Here is a 17,069-nt window from a genome sequence, read left to right on the forward strand (position 1 = left end):
AAAATGTTCATGCCAGTGTAACCTCCGACAAGTGCTTGCGCGTGACAATTGATCATTGACTCTATTACACGTGATATCTACACTATGAAATACTCTACTGCCTAGAGCTGTACTGGACTTCCGTAGTGGAAACAATGTTGATACCCTTGGCGGCGTCCTCCTGAGAGTATGAGTGAGTTCGCACCTTGGGGTTGTAAGAAGAAGGGAATGGCTGCCTCGGCGCAGAAACCTGGACGGTATGGCCTCCATCTTCTGCGGCAGGCCTAGGCCAGAGCTTGGCTTCATCATCATCTCCAATCTTTCTCCCCGACTCGGAGTCGTCCCCAGACTCGAGTTCGATGGCATTGGATTGCCTGCGGCTCAGCTGTCGTCTGCTCCTGATGGCGTGCGATCCCTTTGTTGTGTTGTGGGAAGGACCACCGTAGCTGGCGCCGAGAGAGCTGAAGATTCCGGGGATGCACTTCTTGAAAAATGGCTTCAAAGAGCTTGCAGAGGCACAGATGATACAGCCAGTGAGTTCTGCGTACATCCAGCATAGTTCATACGCCAGACCCCAGGTATAGTTGGCACTGCTGAAGAGCTTGATGGTGAGAACGCAGTTGTAGATGGCGACAATGATGACACTTCAACCGTTAGCATGGCTCAAAGATGAAGTTCAAATCTCGACTCACAATCCACCAGTCGTAAACAACAGCAACAGTGATAGCTTTTGACGTCGAGGAATCTGAAGCGGGATGACGATCCTCAGCGGAAGAAGCAAGATGACGAGATCCATGACGACGTTGGCAACCGATGCGGCCAAGAAGAAGCCAAACTTGTCGACGCACTTTCCCGTAGCCATGGCGACAAGGTCCCAAGAGGCTTTGATGGGTTGACAGCCAAAGAGACTGATCATGGCGTAGACGACAGCGTACGTGATGAAGAGGCCGGCCAAGACTTGGACGATTCTGCGAAAGGTTCATTCAGGGCAGAGGCGGAGATAGAAGAAGAGCAACGAGATCTTGGCCAGATCTGAAGAGAGCATGTAGAAGATGTTGACGGGGATGGTCCACTGGGGTTTGTTAGCAACTGGCGATGATAGTGGGTATGTGTGAGAGTGTACCTTGAGCAAGATCTGGTACTTGGCCTGTGAGACCTGCCAGAAGTTGATACCGCAGCCGCCTTGAGCGACCACTACGCATGGTTAGTATTCAATCACCAGGTCGGTATGATCCAAGACTCACTCCCCATGGTACAGGCATAGAACATCCAACACGAGAACAAGGCTGCGCCAGTGAGGTCTGCACAAAGTCAGCGATGAAACCCACAGTAGATGTTGAGATGCAACTCACAATCATCCAGACGCAATGCGTTATTCATGATCCCAACTCGTGTATAGATTCGCAACCCGTAAATAACGGACCCGAAAGCGAACAAGACGGCGCCGATGACCACCTGGGCCGGCGCCATGGATCCAGCAGCCCACCTGTCCTCGCCCTCAGGGGGAGGCATCATGTAGACGGTGTCAGACATTGTGTCGAACGCTCAAACCGGGGCTTGTCGGACTCGTATTGTCGTGGATGAGGTTCGTTGGGCGGCTCAGGCCTCGTTTTCAACGTTTCGCTTCACCGGGCAAACATTTCTCATGGACTACCTGCACCCTTCTAATAAGGATTCAGCTGAGCAGGATCTGCACGTAGATGTCTCTTTTCACCTCTGTGAAAAGACAGGTCAGGAGCTTTCTTTACTTTTGATTCCTCACTCCACCTGGCCCAGTGTCAAGGATGTTCTTACATCTACAAGACATTCCCAGACGGAGGTACAAGGTCATGGAATAAACCAGGTTCCGCAGCAGCTTCGCCACCTTGGCATAATCACCCAACTGTTTCTTCAACTGCCGGCAGATGAGTAGCTTCATTTTTCTCTAGGCAAGATTGAAGAGGGATGTAACCTCGGCTTCTCTAGGCCCAACGGCAGTTACTTCATGTCGAGTGTTGCTGTCGTTTTTTCTTTTTGTATAGTATCCAATGTTGGTGCTGACCAACGGCCACGTAGGATGGTAACATCCACGGTGCCCAGGCTGTGGAAACCAAATGAAGAGCTGAGACTCGTGGCCTTCTTGGCTGCAACGGTTTTCAGGGGCCGTTGCTTGGCACGTCGAAGCAGATCTCTTCCTTTGGCCATCTTGAAGAATCATGTTTTCTTTTGCCATGACAAATGGCTTACCAGTTGCATGACTGCGGTCCACATTAACAGGGGTCCGAGCATGAGGGAGGATTCCCATTGTGTTCAGAGACATCACCCGCAACATGGCTTGCCCCTTGCAGCGAGCCCGACAAGATGGGATTCCTTTCGTCTGTAGATACTCTATTGAGAGCTGGGCTTTCTCAATGTGAACTGATTTCGGGGAATTCCCCTACTGGCGGATTGCCGATCTCGCCCGAATCGTGTGTCAAGCAGGGTATGCGAGTCTTGTCCACCATAAGCAGGAGCTAGGCCGGGAATATGTGGACGTATTCATTGGTCTACTACCGAGCGAGCTTTCGCCGACAAGTTTCAGTCATAAATTTGATAGCTCCTCGCAAACCGGCTCCAGCAGGTCTTTCCAAAAGGATAGCTCTGCGAGACGATCATCACTTCATAACCGACCGATTCGCACCATCACTTCTATTCCGAGGTTGGGCATTGTTATTCCGCCTATGCTTGTTCTCGACCACTGTGGTCCTATTATGGCATTCACGATATGTCACTTTTTTCTTTTGGTGAATTTCTTTATGCCTCGTTGTCTAGCGCTCTTGTTGCAATACATCCATTCGCTGGACTCGCGACCCATTTCCTGTGAGGGTCTTTTGCCCTCCAACCGAGAATCTTTCTTAAAAAGAAAGCGGGAAATGGTTATCTGACGTTATGGGAAAAGCAAACACTCTTATCCATGCCAAGATGCCCCCACAACGGAGCCATCTACAAGCTTCAACTGGCTGGAAGCAATTCCGTTATCAGCGGAAAACCCGAGACAATCACGGTTCGGACCGAGCGGAGAGAGAAAACCGTTGCCTCCCGCAAGCGCTAATGCCAGTATCAAGCCATGAGCTCGTGGGTTTTCACTTTAAAACAAAGAAATGTTGCAGGCATGTAACTTCGAGCCAACACAATATGTACTGCAATAAGCCTAGCGTTGGTCGACAGTCTTTTTTTTTCTCTTCCGAGCAGCCACATGGATCATTAGACGTTGCTGCGTCCTTCCCCTGCTGCGTCTTTTTGCACTCCGCCGAGATGCAACTTGACGATTTTCTTACCGGTGGAGATTTCATGACCCGAGATCACGACCCGAGACCAAGGCAAAGACTCCTGGCCAAGATTTGGTGAAACGATCTTCTCTGCAGGTCCAGTAGCGATGGAACGCGACACGATGATCTTGACCAGCATCGTGGGTTCGCTCCGAGGGAAGAGTAAACTCGCGATTCGTGGTGGACCCTCGCCCAGAGAGGGTATTAGTCAAGATGGCAAGGATACGACTCCTCATTCTGGGTCTCCGCACATGGAGTTTGCGTTACTTGGTAGCTGGCCATGTGAAATGTGAGAGTATCATGCGGTGTTTCGATTCCCCTGAATCCCCATGGCACCACTAGGTTGATCAGTTAGCTCAGCCAGGGAGCAACCATTCGTCCGTGCCGCAAAACCTGGATATAAATCTATCACAAAGCCCTAGCACTCTATGCATCATCTCAGACACACATTCCCAACTCTAAATTTGCCCACTTCTCAACATGGCAGAACAGTACCCCTTCAAGAACAAGGTCATTGTCGTGACTGGCGCTAGCCGGGGAACTGGCCTGGCCCTCACCCGCTATCTGCTTGTTCGGGGTGCCAAGGTTTCCATGGCCGCGACCTCGGAGGAGAACTTGAGCAAGGCGGTTGCTGAGATTAAGAGGGATATCCCTGATGTTGAGGACAGGGTCATCAGTTTCCCTGTGAACGTCACCAACCCCACGGACGTGGAGAACTGGATCAACGCGACAGTTGAGAAATGGGGGGTGTTGGACGGTGCTGCTAATGTGGCGGGTGAGTTGCTTGCGGTGCACGTTTGATCTACTACTGACGGTTGAAAAGCGAGGATGAACAAGAGCATTCATCCTATTGAGGACCTCGACCTCGAGGAACTAAAGGAGATGCTAGACGTCAACGTAATTGGCACTTTCAACAGTATCAAGTACGAGATGAAGAACATGAAGCCTGGAGGTAGCATCGTCAACTGTGGCAGCCAGCAGGTCAAGTACGCCTCTGGAAACATGGGAGCGTACGCAGCCTCCAAGAACGCCATCCGCGGCCTCAGCCAGGTTGCCGCGTACGAGGGTGGAGCCAAATACCCCAAGAACCCCATCCGAGTTAACCTCCTGTGCCCGCATGTACCTTGCATCTCCCGTTCGGTTTGCTTACTGACCGTTGTATCAGGGGATGTATCGATACGGACATGATCCGCCAGCCTCTCCACCTTCCCAACGGTGGTGGAACATGGACTATGACCGAGGGTGATCATCTTACGTCGATCATCAAGCGTTACTCCAAGCCAGAAGAGATTGCCGCTTCAATTGCCTTCCTCCTTGGTGATGAGAGCAAGTTTGTGACGAAACAGGAATGGTATGTGGATGGTGGGTGGATGGAGGCAAACTACGTGGCATAAGCAAGGCATCCGCGGTAATAGATATTTAATCACACTCGTTAAACGACCTATCGCTTGCAGAATTTCATTTTGGCAAGGCTGAGGGGGTTGAGATAAACTCTAGTGCATGAATGTCCGCCCGGGAGAGCAACGCGGCCCGAATCAAGTCGTTAGGGCTGACTCCTTACAGGGGCAGATGGAACTTGGGAATAAACTGGGGAGCCCCTTGTCTGTAATGCGAAAAGATTAATCAGAAGGGAGCACGGGATGCCACTTTGGGTCTGAGGAGTCCACGTGGATACCACTTGGGAAGAGTATCGCCTACCCGAGAGCCGGGGACGACAAGCCTTCTAACTGTCTGTGAGGTGCTCATTCTCTTAAGCTCAATGTGATTTTGGACTTGTAAATAGAGTTTTCACAAAGTTAGTCACTCTCAGTGCAGTGTAATCAACCTGTGGTAGGCGGAAATGCAACTGAGTGTGCTTCGTATTCCGAGTCTGTTGAGCACAGGGCGCCCTTGGTTCATCAACTTTTCCCTTCCCATTCAAGAACTTCAACTTCAGGGTAAAGCTAGAGACTTCAATACCACCACTTAGACTTTGCTGCTTTGATCGCGTTCAAAATACCCGAGTAGGCCGGCTTCTTCTGGAACTCCTCATCCCACACCAAAGCAGCGCCCTCACCCTGGAAGGTGCTAGGAATCCACGAATACTTGTCCGAAACTCCCTGCCCAAAGTCAGTATCTTGACAAGTAGAATTTTGGAGAGACTCATACCCAAAGCGTGATGCCGATGCACTTCTTAACGGCCATGCAAGACTCCACGACTCGCCGGTAGGCTTTGGACTGCTCCTCAAGCTTTTCCTTAGTCGCAGGTGTCTTCATGCGGATGTCAATCTCAGTGTACTCAACAAAAACTCCAAGATCGGTGAATTTCCTCAAGGCTCCTTCGAGGGTCTCGCGTGAGGGAGTAATGGTTGACTGAGTTGGCGTGGGTTCCACAACGAGATGTCCCTGCAGACCAACACCGTTAATCTTGACGCCGTAGGATTGAACGAGCTTGACGATGCGCGCTGCTCCGGCTGTCTTGGCATTGTTATACTCAAGGTTGTAGTCGTTGTACCACAGCTTTGCATTCGGATCTGCCTTGGCAGCGAGGCGGAAGGCCATCGGGATGTAAGCTTCTCCAATGGTCTTGTACCAGACGGTCTGGCGGTAGCTGCCGTCCTCATTGAGAGCTGGCTCAAGTTAGCACAACGCAAATTGACTGGACGACATGACTTACCTTCGTTGACAACGTCCCAATGAGTACACTTTCCCTTGTACCTGCCAGCAACCGTGTTGATGTGATCCTCCATGATCTTGACCAAAGTCTGGTTGTCAAAGTTACCAGCCTCAACCCAAGGAGCAAGCTGACTATGCCAGACAAGAGTGTGGCAGCGAAGCTCCTTGTTGTTGTTGACGGCGAAATTGGCGTGCTGGTCAGCAGAGCCAAAAGTGAACTCGCCACGCCTTGGCTGGACAGACTCCCACTTCATGGCATTCTCGGGAGTGATGGCACCAAACTCCGATGGACCTTTGATGATGTCCTCCGTGCGGGAGTCGCTTCCGAGGGTGAGGGCTGTGCCGACATGCTGCTTTCCTTTGGCTTTGATGGCGCTATCGAGACCTTGGGCTCTGTAGAGAACTGCATGTTAGGCTGATGGTTGATCTTGCGTACATTGGACTTACGATTTTGGCCTGGCAAGAGCCTCGCTGGTGATGGCCAGGGTCAAGAGAGCTATGTTAAAAAGCGAATGCATGGTAAAGGGATAAGTTGATGAGACAGTGATGAAGTCGTCCAGAACATGAAATGTGGAGGTCAGTTACCTCTATATATAGTAAAATAGGCTGATGACGACGCCATCGTTGAAACAGGGCATCTCTGTAATTTTCCAAGGATTGAATGATCTGCCGATATTAGAAAGGTGCGTCGAAGTTACATCCAATTGCCGAATTAGGACTGATGGAGGAGGTTCCGTTCTCCAAGACGCACAATTCAGGGACACTTTATTTACCCAGCTAATGACAATGGACCGGTTAAATGAGTGCTTGGCCGAGGGACCTACCCCGCGTAGCCAGCTGTTCATAGCTCACATGGCTCATCTTGGCTAAATAGATCGCTTGGACTCAGTCACTGGATGTGTGTTTCAAGTGAAGCCGGTGCTACTTTACTCCAATATGAGAAAGGCCGTTGAAGGTAAAGTCCATAACTCAAAGGCAGTTGGGTGGCTTTTGAGAACCAAGGTAGTCATAATAAGGTTATCTTAAGGAGAAAATACAATAGCCAAATTTATGATTGCAGATCAGGCACTTCAAGGAGGCCATTGTCACCTTCCCCGCATCGGATTGGCGGTCCGTCCCTTGGACATACGATCACGTTGTGGCTTCATGCCTCTTTTACCCGCTTAGTATAGAGCACGGCATATTTACGGCAGAGAATAGAATATTTGGTAGCCAAAGGATGGGAATTTTGAATGGAACCATGCACACTGAAACGGCCTGTAAAAATGAGAAAGGTCAAGTGATGTCAAGTTATTATCCACAAGCTAAGCCAAAACCAGAGCAAAAGTCCATAGCCTAATCTCCATACAAGCGCCCAAACTCGGGAGACTGCCGAAGATCCATGTGGCCGAGTTTACTTGGCAATCACAAGCTTGCCATCGGGGTTGTGGTTAATAACGACAGCGGGGCCGCGGACAGTAAAGTCAACAGCGAGGGGCTTCTTGGGAAGCTTGGCAACATCCAAGAGCTCTCCAACCTGGAAGACACTGCCGTAGGTGACGTAGTAGGTGTTGACGGGCTGGATCTGGTACTGGTTGCCCGGCTCGGGCTTGAAGGTGGCAGTGGGGACGCTGGAGGCGCCGTCGGGGGAGCTGGCAAGTCCAATGAAGAAGTTCCCTGTTTTTCTGTGGTTAGCAAGGAGGAAGGCCGTTAGAGGATGAAGAGGACTCACTCTCGGTAGCAACGTCAAGGGTAAAGTCGTTGCCGGTGTCAACCTCGTAGGCATTGTTCCAAGCCGACGACTCAGCCGGCGCCTTCTCAAAAGAAGGAGTCACGCCGTTGACAACAGCCATGTTGAGAGTAGTTCCCGGAACATCACTATCATCACCGGCCTTAGTGCCAAGGGTAACACCACGAGTCTGCGTGATGGATACCTTGGCACCGGCCTTCTCGCCACCCCTCCAGGTGCCGACGATGGCGTAGTACCGCTTCCACATCTCAAACTGAGCGATGGCTCCGTCGGGAGTGGCCTCGGCGACCTGGTAGATGTTGCTCCAGATGGAGGACTTGACTACGCCCACAATATCGGGCTTCTCACTGAAGAGATTGTAGTTTTGGGGGGAACCGGTTCGGTTGTTGATGATGATGGTGTACTTGTTGGACATGTTGGCGATAGTTTTGGGGGTGGGTTGTGTTGAAGATGGAGTAGTATAGAGTTGAGTAGATAAGAGTGTTTGAGTGATGAGTGCTTGAGTTGCTGTTCGTCTTGGGCAATCAGATGGACCTTTATATACCTTTTCTAGGGGACCTGAGCCAAGATATCCGCCATGTCTACTTGGGAGCGCGCAATTGCTGTTGTCATGATGACTCTCAGCCTCTGGGTTTGTTGCCCAAAACTGATGGCATCGCCGAGCCGTCATCCGCCTGAACGCAGCGCTACTCAAAGAAACCGCATCCTACTCAGATAGTCGGATATGTGACACCGGAGGGCAACGCAACTCAGTGGTTCACTTAGCGCCCGTCGCGCGGTACGGTCCGGCGCGAGGCGAGCTGAATGGACCTGATCTAACCGTGTCTGGTGGGCTATGATGCATGTGCCGAGGGTGAGCTGCAGGAGTAAGAGCTAGTCAGGTCTATTTCGATCACGTTCCTCCCAGCTGCGGAAGGCGTTCTCAGCCCCGAGGAGGAAATCTCACTGGCTGAACGTGATTCACCTACAGGAGGCACGCATAATGATGTGTTGGTATGCAGGGCGTTTAGGGCTGAACAACTATTGCTTACTATCTTAACTCCCAGCCAGCCTTGGCGACACACTAGGCAAGCCAGACTTCTTATCACGGCATCTTTTCCAATCCTCAACTCTGGTCAACTCTCTTCCTGCATCATCCATCACAAACGCGGCCACGCCGAGACATGCCGAATGGCGTCGTCATTAACTCGAACGGTGCAGCGCACCATCACCATCACCAATACCTCGGGAAGCACCCAATCCTACGCCCTCTTCGCGGCCGCCCCAACCGTCACTCCCGCCGTCTCTTCCATCAGCAACAACATCATCCTAGTTCTGCGCGGCGTAGCTAGCTCCTCGGGCCAAGCTTACTTCACCCTCCCCAAGGAGCCGCTCTACGCCGTCTGTGGCATCATCTACGGCGGTGAATCGACTGTTGAGAGCCAGGTTGAGGTTCTGGACTCGCGGCCGATCGAGACGGGACGCATGTCAGATGACGGGGTTCCAGTGGCAGGCACTACACTGGAGATGATTCTGCGCAAGGGCACCCCGAATTTTGCCAATCGACCGGATATTCAGCCCACCGGCAAGCAAGACTGCTTCTGCATTCGGACGAGCAGTGAATTCACTCATAGTGAAGCTCGTGCCGGTAAGTTCTAGACTCCGTGGCCCTTGCATCATATTGCATCTCATAATGGATGTCCCCGCTGACCAATGTGTCCAGGTGACTTTGTCATTGGCATTTCCCTCTTCAAAAAGCTGTCGCGCTATTTCGGCCCATTCGCGACATTCCGTCCCGCGCCTGGGATGGAGTACCAGATTCAGCCGCTGAACCGATACTACCTCGCAGTCGGCGATTATCCCGTTCGGTCACGTACGCTGGAGGGTTTGGAGAGGCGTAGCTGTCTCATCGATTTTGATCAGCTGGAGTTGGATGATGTGCAGATTCACCATAATGAGCATGGTCGTCTGACAGTAAAGTCGGATTTTAACGAGGATTAACGGCTCTTGTTACGTACACGCAATCTATGCAATGATTAATTCAGGCCCAACTTGATAGGGAATATCCCTCAGCTAGTTACGTACGCCACCTCAACCCCGCCGATTCCCCTCAAGGTTGTGTCCCATACGCTCTGTCTCCATCATGACAGGATGATAGATGATTTCATCCAACGCCGCATCCAAAGTCCTTGCATTCGTGATCAACCAAAGCCCGGGGGTCTCGCAGTCCCACTGGTAGTAGTTGTTATTGGCATCCTTCAGAAGAAACTTAGTGCCTTTACGAATCACGGGCTGAAGACCATGGATGTTGTAGCTCATAGACAGGTTGGACGTTGCCGGGTCAAAGTAGGTGTTGAGCTCCATGACCCTCTCGTCGTTGGTCCATTCAAGAGTGAGATCTGAGAGGTTCTCCACTCTGACGACTGCATTCACAGGCTTGGCAGGCTGCGAACGGGTGCCCCGTGGGATGCGTCGCGGTGGCGGGGCTCCAGCTGAAGGAGCACCAGCTTCATCCAAATCTGCCGTCATTCTTAGTGTGTGTAGGCCTACGAGCCGAGTCAGCCATCTTTCTTCATCGGTATTCTTTCTCTTACCTTTGGCTTGGTGTAGCGAGCTGGATTATCGTGTGAGAGTAGCTTGCCCGGGTTGACTGGAAGACAGTTGGAGTTGCTCGAAGGATAACCAAGCCGTCAAATGGGCAGATATACTCGGATCCCTCACATAAGTAAGCACTTAAAAGTCTAGACTGAGATAGAAATAGAGGCTGCAGTTGAATGTGACCTGGTGTGGCTGGCTGGGATGAGCACAACAGGCAGTCAGCAGCCACAGTCTCTTCCATCCCACGCTCTCATGGCCGAGACTGGATATGACAACGGGTGGCGGTACGCTATTGTCTACTTATGGCTGGCTGAACAAAACACGAGCTAGGTTCTCCCCGCATTGCGTCTATAATGGCCGCAATTATGCAGCTCTGTGGAAGCACCACCTATTTTGGAGTAGTCGGTGCGCCATCCATCACACTCTGAGACATTGGGCCTCCTAGCCCTTGTATGGTCATGTTATCAAACTTGTATACGAAATCGTCCGTGGTTATCAATGATCAGAAAGATATACGCCAGTCAGATTGTACACAAATAGCTCATCAATTACTGCCATACTCCCGTTGGCCTGAGCAGTTCCTCAAGCTTTGCCCGCGCTGTCTTTTCTTCTCCCCCAAAGCCAATACCAAGTCTAGTTCAACAGTCATGGGCGCCAATATCGACTGGACTGGCTTTTCTGCCTTTTCCAACACTCTAAGCGTTGCTTCTTTATCCACACAACAAACAGGCCCTACCCTTCAAGCCAATGTTGCTGCAGCGGCCGCCAGGTTTCGCGACTGGATTGACGATGTCCGCAACAATCCTCAAGGACACGGATTCTCCAACGCTCCAGTCAACTACGCTGGAGCTGTTGTGCGTCTCCTTAACACCTTCTTTCCCGCCAATGCTCGACCTGTCCTATTCAGCACAGGCAATCCACCGCCAACCGTGGGAGGGCAGCCCATCATTCAACCTGTCATGGTTCCCTTTGGGGCAGCTCCAAACGTTCAGATGGGCATTGCCGACGGCGCGTCTGCTCTGGGCTACTTGTTCAGCGTCGTGTCGTACCCTCAGAACCTACAGCCTACCTGGCAGAACTACTTTCTTCCATTGACGGTGCTCTATGCCTGGTCTGTCTACTTGGCATACATCAACTATGACCCGAACATGCCCCTAAACATCGACGCTGTTCCCAACATGTCATGCATCATGTACCTACCGCGCGGCAATGACCCTCCTTACTTCTTCTTGGGTCACACCAAAGCGAGGGCGGCCACCGACCCCAACGACTTTGCAAATGACAAGAGAGACAATATGAATTGTCTCCATTACCGCGGTGGCCAGATCCAGGCTGCCGCTCGCACAGGTGGCCGACCACCCCTGCCAAACCTCAACGTCGAGGTAATTGAGCAAATGAAGAGTTCTTTCTTCGAGATTCTGCCAGGGGCAGTTGGATTCGATCCCATCGTGGAAGACTTTCGTAACCCAGTCTTCGATGCTTTTGCCAATGCACCCGGAGGAATGACAGCCTTGAGAGATGTCCAGCAAGTACTGATGGACGAGATCAAGGATGAGTACGCGGTTCTGAACACGCCCATGACTTGGAAGCCCAGCAATATTGCTTCCGCGAAACGATTCTCGCATACACGCACACAGAATGAGATGCGACCTGCAGTTACCAATCTCATAACCGCGTATCTAGCAAACCAGAACACCCAGCAGCAGTGGATCGCTGTTCTTACGGCTTACATCGGCCCAAAGATCCTTGTTCCTCCATTGACGAACCTCAACCCCTTATTTGTCATCGGCCAACTCGTGCCGATCCCGCCTGTAGCCCAACAGACCATCACCGCGGTTGCTACTGCCTTCTACACTCAGCATCAAGTTGCTTTGGACATCAAGGTGAGCAAGGTAGCTCAACTATGCCAAGGCATTCCAACACCTGGCCTTGTTGGCGCGACTGATGTTGCTCGGGAGCAAAAGTGGATCAACAAGTTCCGCAAGGACATCACGGACGACTATGGCAGATGTGCCGAAACGCTCCCTGCCTATGGCGTTTCGTAAGTCTATCTTTCCTATGATGAGATGAGAGAAATTTTAGTTGACCATGCACAGGAACCTTTTCTATCCACAAACGTTTGTGACCGCCACCGCTGGTCCCAATGTAAGGGGATTCGCCCTCGAGACCAGAAAGGTGGGCAAGGGGGCCGCAGAACTGAACGCATTCGCTACCAACTTTGACACGAATGCCATGGATGGAATTTCTCAAACTCAAGGCTCTGTATACCGTCTGCCTTGTGCTCAGTTCTGTGCGACCATGCTGGAGCACGTACAGATGCGTGATACACCCCAAAAGCGAGATGCTTACGATACCGATATGCGCGCCACACCAAGAACAGTAGTCCTGCCTCCTGCTTAGCATTAGAATACGCAAACTAGTTCTTTGATGTCTACTCTTTGGCTGTGACATGAATCTAGGGTACAAAGAGCTTTGCCAATCCCTCAGCGCTCACGTTTCCACCGCTCAAGATAATCCCTACGTCCCACCCATTCTCTCCCGCCTCTCGTTCCACCATGGCCCTGAACTCCTCATTGAACAAGACAACAGCCAGAGGAACTGCAGCGCTGGGCTCCACGAAAAGCTTCATTCGTTCCAGGATAAGCCTCGTAGCTTCGAGAATCTGGTCCTCTGTCACAGCATACATGGCCTTGACGAGCTTCCTCTCGTATATAACACTCCAAGGGAGGGGTCCGACTACACCGATTAAGCCATCAGCGATGGTACTCGTCTTGACCTCTGTGATTCTTTCACCTTTGATGAACCCGCGTCTTGCATCATCAGCGCCTTCGAATTCTGGCTCGCAACCAAACACACGAATCGGGGTGCCTTCGCAACTAAGCGCGGTCCCGGACAAGAGGCCACCACCGCTGCAAGGCGCGATAATAGCATCGAGGGTGGAACCAAGCTTTTGGACTTGATATTGGAGCTCGAGACCAGCTGTGCCTGCGCCGAGCATGACGTCGGGATGGTTGAACGGGGGCACGAGCCGCGCACCAGTCTCGGCTGTGATCTTTGCTGCGGCGGCTTCTCTTCCAAATCGTTCACAAAGCGTAACCTTTGCTCCATAACCTTTTGTGGCAGCGATCTTGTTGGGGCGGGTGCCGTCCGGCATCACAATGTAAGAGGGTATACCGCTCGCTTGGGCAGCCAGAGCAAGGGCCTGGGCATGGTTTCCTAGCTCGCGGATCAGCAAATGCGATCCCTTTCATGTGAAGATGACGTCCATACCCGCGCTAAACCCAACGACTCCCTTCTTCATCCCACCATCCGCGATCCAATCAGGGTCCTGCTTGAGCCTCTCAATTGCATGGAAAGCACCACGAGCCTTGAAGGCGCCCATGCGCTGCAAATTCTCGCACTTGAACCAGAGTCGGATGACTGGTTTTGCAGGTCGAGCATTGCCTGGCAGCTCGTTAGGAGTCGAGGCCATCCGGTTTAGTGTTTTATTGGTGAGGACGGGAGTTTCGTGAATCAGAGGCTTGATGAGCTCATGGGCCTTGGAAACTGATTCCCGAGTCAAAGGGAGACATCTTGATAGATCTGCCATGACGGATAACAACTTGAATGAACAATTAGGAACTGACTGTTTTCTCTAGAGTCGTTGGTGAGGATATTTCAAAACTATAGGTGTTTTTGTACTGAAGCATGATCAATATTGTGAGACGGCTACTATCTACCTAGTCGGCTATTAAAACTCATAGCCTTGGTTCACGGCTCGCTTTTCCGAACTGGTCTATCTTGGTAATCGGCCTTCTATCGGTATGCCGGTAACCTAAACAGCGCGATATGAGATTACGGATCGTCAACGAACCCATCGGCGATGAAGGTTCATTTGCCGAATGCCAAGGAAATTAGCCCGAACTCAAACTCCTCCCATATCAAGTCTCTGGAGCAGTCGAGCTAAGGCGGTGAGTTATCCCCGCATCTTTCTTCTCGCTGACAGAGTCCAAATCTTCATTGATAATACACTTCATCATGTCCTCCAACGGAGACGCTGTCATCCTCCCCGCTGGGAGCGCCAAAGGCCTCGCCAACTACCCCCATGGGCGTCTCATTCCCTCAGCCGGCTCCCGAACATTGTACATCTCGGGCACATCATCCAGACTTGCAGACGGATCATTCGAGGGCTTCGAAACCAACAGCGACGGCGCTCCATCTTTCGACGTCGGAAAGCAAACAGCCGCCATTTTGCGCAACGTCGATGCCGTCATCAAGCAGGCCACCAACGGCAAAGGCGGCTTGCACAACATCATCGACGTCACGGTGTTTCTCACGGATATGGAGTATTATTCTGGGATGAACAAGGTGTGGAATGAGTTTTGGCCGAACTATGAGGAGGCACCTGCGAGAACGACGATTGCGGTCAAGGCTTTGCCCAGCCCCAAGATAGTTGTCGAGATGAAGTGTACAGCTGTGATCTAGTTACAGTACTGATCAGCAGATTGATAATGGTAAAAACGGACCAATTGTGCAATCTCTACAGCTTTGAGTAGCTATACTGCTGTGATGCTTCAATTCGCCTAGTCCCTTCCTCGGCATCCTCACAGTTGTTACCGAATGCCGGCGAAGGGTGACAACTTGCCGGATGGGATTGTTAACTCGTAATCTAGATCAATTCGTGACACGAATCTAATGAAAACTGTCAGCATTATCGAGAGCGAGGGCCATGCCACGGATGAGCCAGCCGAGGGAAGGATACTGCAATTGGAAGGCAAGCCGTGCTTGACCCTTTGTTGACCAGAGTCGCGGAATGAGGGACGTTACCGGACGCGATTGACCTGTCAAAAGTCAAGCTAGATTGGAATTTCAAAGCATTAGAAAATGCAATATTCTATAGTCGAATACAATGCCATGCTTGTTTGTAGGGGAAAGTATGAGTCCAGCTGTCTCAGACTGAAACATTGCAAGGGCAAGACAAGGTGAGTCGCTCGGAGAACAATAGTAATACAATGTCAAATATTTAATAAAAGAATGATATCTAAAACGAATGTTTTACACACGCTCCCGGATCATGTCACATCAATAGTACAATAAACGAAAGCGTAAAGGGAGGCGCCGGTCCAGCCCAAAGGGCGCCCCCTTTTGTGGAATGCAGTCCGCATTCCTGTCAAACAATAGCCTGTCAGTAGCCCTTTTTTGTCTAGTACGGCTTTTGGCCGACAATGTTTCCTGGTGGGGAATATCGAGCGACGGTGTACCAACCGCCCTTGCCGTCGCTGACGGTCGCGATGCCAATTTTGACGCTGTTCTTCCACACGCACTGAGCTGGAGGGGTGATTAGCAGGTGGTATAGCATTAGAGGACATGATTGAAAACTTACTGTAGTGGCCGTACTCGGAAAACTTGCCCTTGGGAATAACCTCGTTCTTGTAGTTCTTTACCTCAGCGAGCCTACCCGCACCTTGTTAGTGACGCTCTATGCGCACGATGCAGTCACCTACCAGCCCTGGGTTCCAGCAGTAATGGGATTCTTGTATGTTCCACTCGACCTATAAAGCGTCAGCATGCCAACGCAGTATCAACTTGCCATCAATCTCACCATCCGTATGCCAGATTCTCGCCTTGGTTGGGTCGGTCCTTGCTAGGAGAGTGCGCAAGCTTTCCACTCTTGGCAATCTTCTGAGCCCAAGCCTTGGCAGCGGCCTCAAGCTTGGTGTCCCAGACAAGTGCCTTGACATTCTTCTTCTTACGAGCCACCGTGTGCAAGCGCAAGCCCTCCTTCTGATCAGCCGTCAACGCTCTGGGGAACAGGTTTGACAGGCTTCGCTTGTCGGCATCGTTCTCAGGTGGGGGACGGTCGGGATAGTCGTGGACGCTCTTGTCGATGGGATCGATAAAGATCTTGAGCTTTGATTCATCAAAGTTTGGGTCTACGGTGACGTCGGCGTCTGCTGTGGCCAATACCTCGGCGTACACAGGCACGCCAATGTTGACGGTAGCAGTCGCCTTAGCGTCAGCGTCGAGGTCCAGATTTGCGCGGTCCTCAGCGGGAGCCGAGTTTGCGCCAGAGATGAGGTGGATCCCCATGATGATGAATGATTGAGCTGATATTGTTGAGAGGAGCATGTTGGTAGCGGAGTCTTTGGTTGTTTGGGTGTCTCGAAGACAAAGAGATTTGCCAGTGGTTGATTGCAGTCGATAATGTGTATTGCGTTGTTGAGGATGAGAGAAGACGGAATCCAGTGGTGATGAAGCGTTCTTTATATTCCCATCTGGCGTCAATATTCACCCTTCGTCGACACCTTCCCGACAGACTATGACTCCTCTTTTTCGATAGTTCTTGACGTCTCCGGGAGGGATTCCCCAAACTGTATTACGGATCCAGAACCCTCCGTGGGATCAACGTTCCTGGAAGACCCCCTTGTCTCACCCGCCGCCAGCAACGTTGGAATGAGGGAGAGGGAGATCCACCCCTTGTCAACGTTTGTCTGCCCTGCGTCATTCCGCACCCTTTGTTTGCAGATCAATCAAGTTCTCCAAGGAGTTGGGAACAATGATCTTCATTGTCAAGATGGTTCAATCTCTGGATAACTTCCAGCATGATGTAACAACTATCGCCGCCTGGTGTCATCACATCCGCCTCAGTCCTACCACTATCGCCACCTGTTGCACAAAAGGCTATCCAGAGTTGTTTGAGGTAAATGGTTTTTAAATTCCATGCATCAGCGTGATCAAGATGCGCGCGGATCACCTCAGCCCTACAGCATCCGACCGTTCTCTGCATGTTGTCTCACCTTCACATTGTTGCTGAAAACATCCTCCATTCTAGACCTCTCACCACGCACTGCCCTCATCTTTCC

At 51.4% G+C, this 17,069-nt stretch overlaps 8 protein-coding genes across 8 annotated transcripts; 3 read left to right on the forward strand and 5 right to left on the reverse strand.

Annotated features, from left to right (window-relative positions):
- Positions 1 to 94: 94 nt before the first annotated feature.
- NCS57_01313900 (uncharacterized protein) lies at positions 95 to 1,512 on the reverse strand (the record flags this gene model as incomplete). Its single annotated transcript, XM_053062787.1, has 6 exons — positions 95 to 623; positions 672 to 947; positions 996 to 1,051; positions 1,103 to 1,173; positions 1,224 to 1,280; positions 1,332 to 1,512. The coding sequence occupies 6 exons, from the start codon at positions 1,510 to 1,512 to the stop codon at positions 95 to 97; spliced, it is 1,170 nt and encodes a 389-aa protein (XP_052907682.1).
- A 2,234-nt stretch (positions 1,513 to 3,746) lies between these two features.
- On the forward strand, positions 3,747 to 4,660 carry NCS57_01314000 (uncharacterized protein; the record flags this gene model as incomplete). Its single annotated transcript, XM_053062788.1, has 3 exons — positions 3,747 to 4,041; positions 4,090 to 4,375; positions 4,432 to 4,660. The coding sequence occupies 3 exons, from the start codon at positions 3,747 to 3,749 to the stop codon at positions 4,658 to 4,660; spliced, it is 810 nt and encodes a 269-aa protein (XP_052907683.1).
- A 558-nt stretch (positions 4,661 to 5,218) lies between these two features.
- NCS57_01314100 (Beta-xylanase) lies at positions 5,219 to 6,439 on the reverse strand (the record flags this gene model as incomplete). Its single annotated transcript, XM_053062789.1, has 4 exons — positions 5,219 to 5,365; positions 5,415 to 5,875; positions 5,923 to 6,314; positions 6,369 to 6,439. The coding sequence occupies 4 exons, from the start codon at positions 6,437 to 6,439 to the stop codon at positions 5,219 to 5,221; spliced, it is 1,071 nt and encodes a 356-aa protein (XP_052907684.1).
- An 875-nt stretch (positions 6,440 to 7,314) lies between these two features.
- On the reverse strand, positions 7,315 to 8,065 carry NCS57_01314200 (uncharacterized protein; the record flags this gene model as incomplete). The annotated part of the gene is made up of 2 exons (XM_053062790.1): positions 7,315 to 7,577; positions 7,633 to 8,065. 2 exons carry the CDS (start codon positions 8,063 to 8,065, stop codon positions 7,315 to 7,317), a joined length of 696 nt encoding a protein of 231 aa, XP_052907685.1.
- Positions 8,066 to 8,820: 755 nt separating this feature from the next.
- NCS57_01314300 (uncharacterized protein) lies at positions 8,821 to 9,630 on the forward strand (the record flags this gene model as incomplete). Its single annotated transcript, XM_053062791.1, has 2 exons — positions 8,821 to 9,277; positions 9,353 to 9,630. 2 exons carry the CDS (start codon positions 8,821 to 8,823, stop codon positions 9,628 to 9,630), a joined length of 735 nt encoding a protein of 244 aa, XP_052907686.1.
- A 3,052-nt stretch (positions 9,631 to 12,682) lies between these two features.
- On the reverse strand, positions 12,683 to 13,816 carry NCS57_01314400 (PALP domain-containing protein; the record flags this gene model as incomplete). The annotated part of the gene is made up of 2 exons (XM_053062792.1): positions 12,683 to 13,443; positions 13,498 to 13,816. 2 exons carry the CDS (start codon positions 13,814 to 13,816, stop codon positions 12,683 to 12,685), a joined length of 1,080 nt encoding a protein of 359 aa, XP_052907687.1.
- A 428-nt stretch (positions 13,817 to 14,244) lies between these two features.
- NCS57_01314500 (uncharacterized protein) lies at positions 14,245 to 14,691 on the forward strand (the record flags this gene model as incomplete). The annotated part of the gene is made up of 1 exon (XM_053062793.1): positions 14,245 to 14,691. One exon carries the CDS (start codon positions 14,245 to 14,247, stop codon positions 14,689 to 14,691), a length of 447 nt encoding a protein of 148 aa, XP_052907688.1.
- Positions 14,692 to 15,409: 718 nt separating this feature from the next.
- On the reverse strand, positions 15,410 to 16,335 carry NCS57_01314600 (SCP domain-containing protein; the record flags this gene model as incomplete). Its single annotated transcript, XM_053062794.1, has 4 exons — positions 15,410 to 15,534; positions 15,590 to 15,660; positions 15,711 to 15,758; positions 15,809 to 16,335. The coding sequence occupies 4 exons, from the start codon at positions 16,333 to 16,335 to the stop codon at positions 15,410 to 15,412; spliced, it is 771 nt and encodes a 256-aa protein (XP_052907689.1).
- Between the last annotated feature and the right edge of the window lie 734 nt (positions 16,336 to 17,069).

This window comes from Fusarium keratoplasticum, chromosome 11, assembly GCF_025433545.1.
Source record: "Fusarium keratoplasticum isolate Fu6.1 chromosome 11, whole genome shotgun sequence".
In the NCBI taxonomy this organism is placed as follows: Eukaryota; Fungi; Ascomycota; class Sordariomycetes; order Hypocreales; family Nectriaceae; genus Fusarium; species Fusarium keratoplasticum.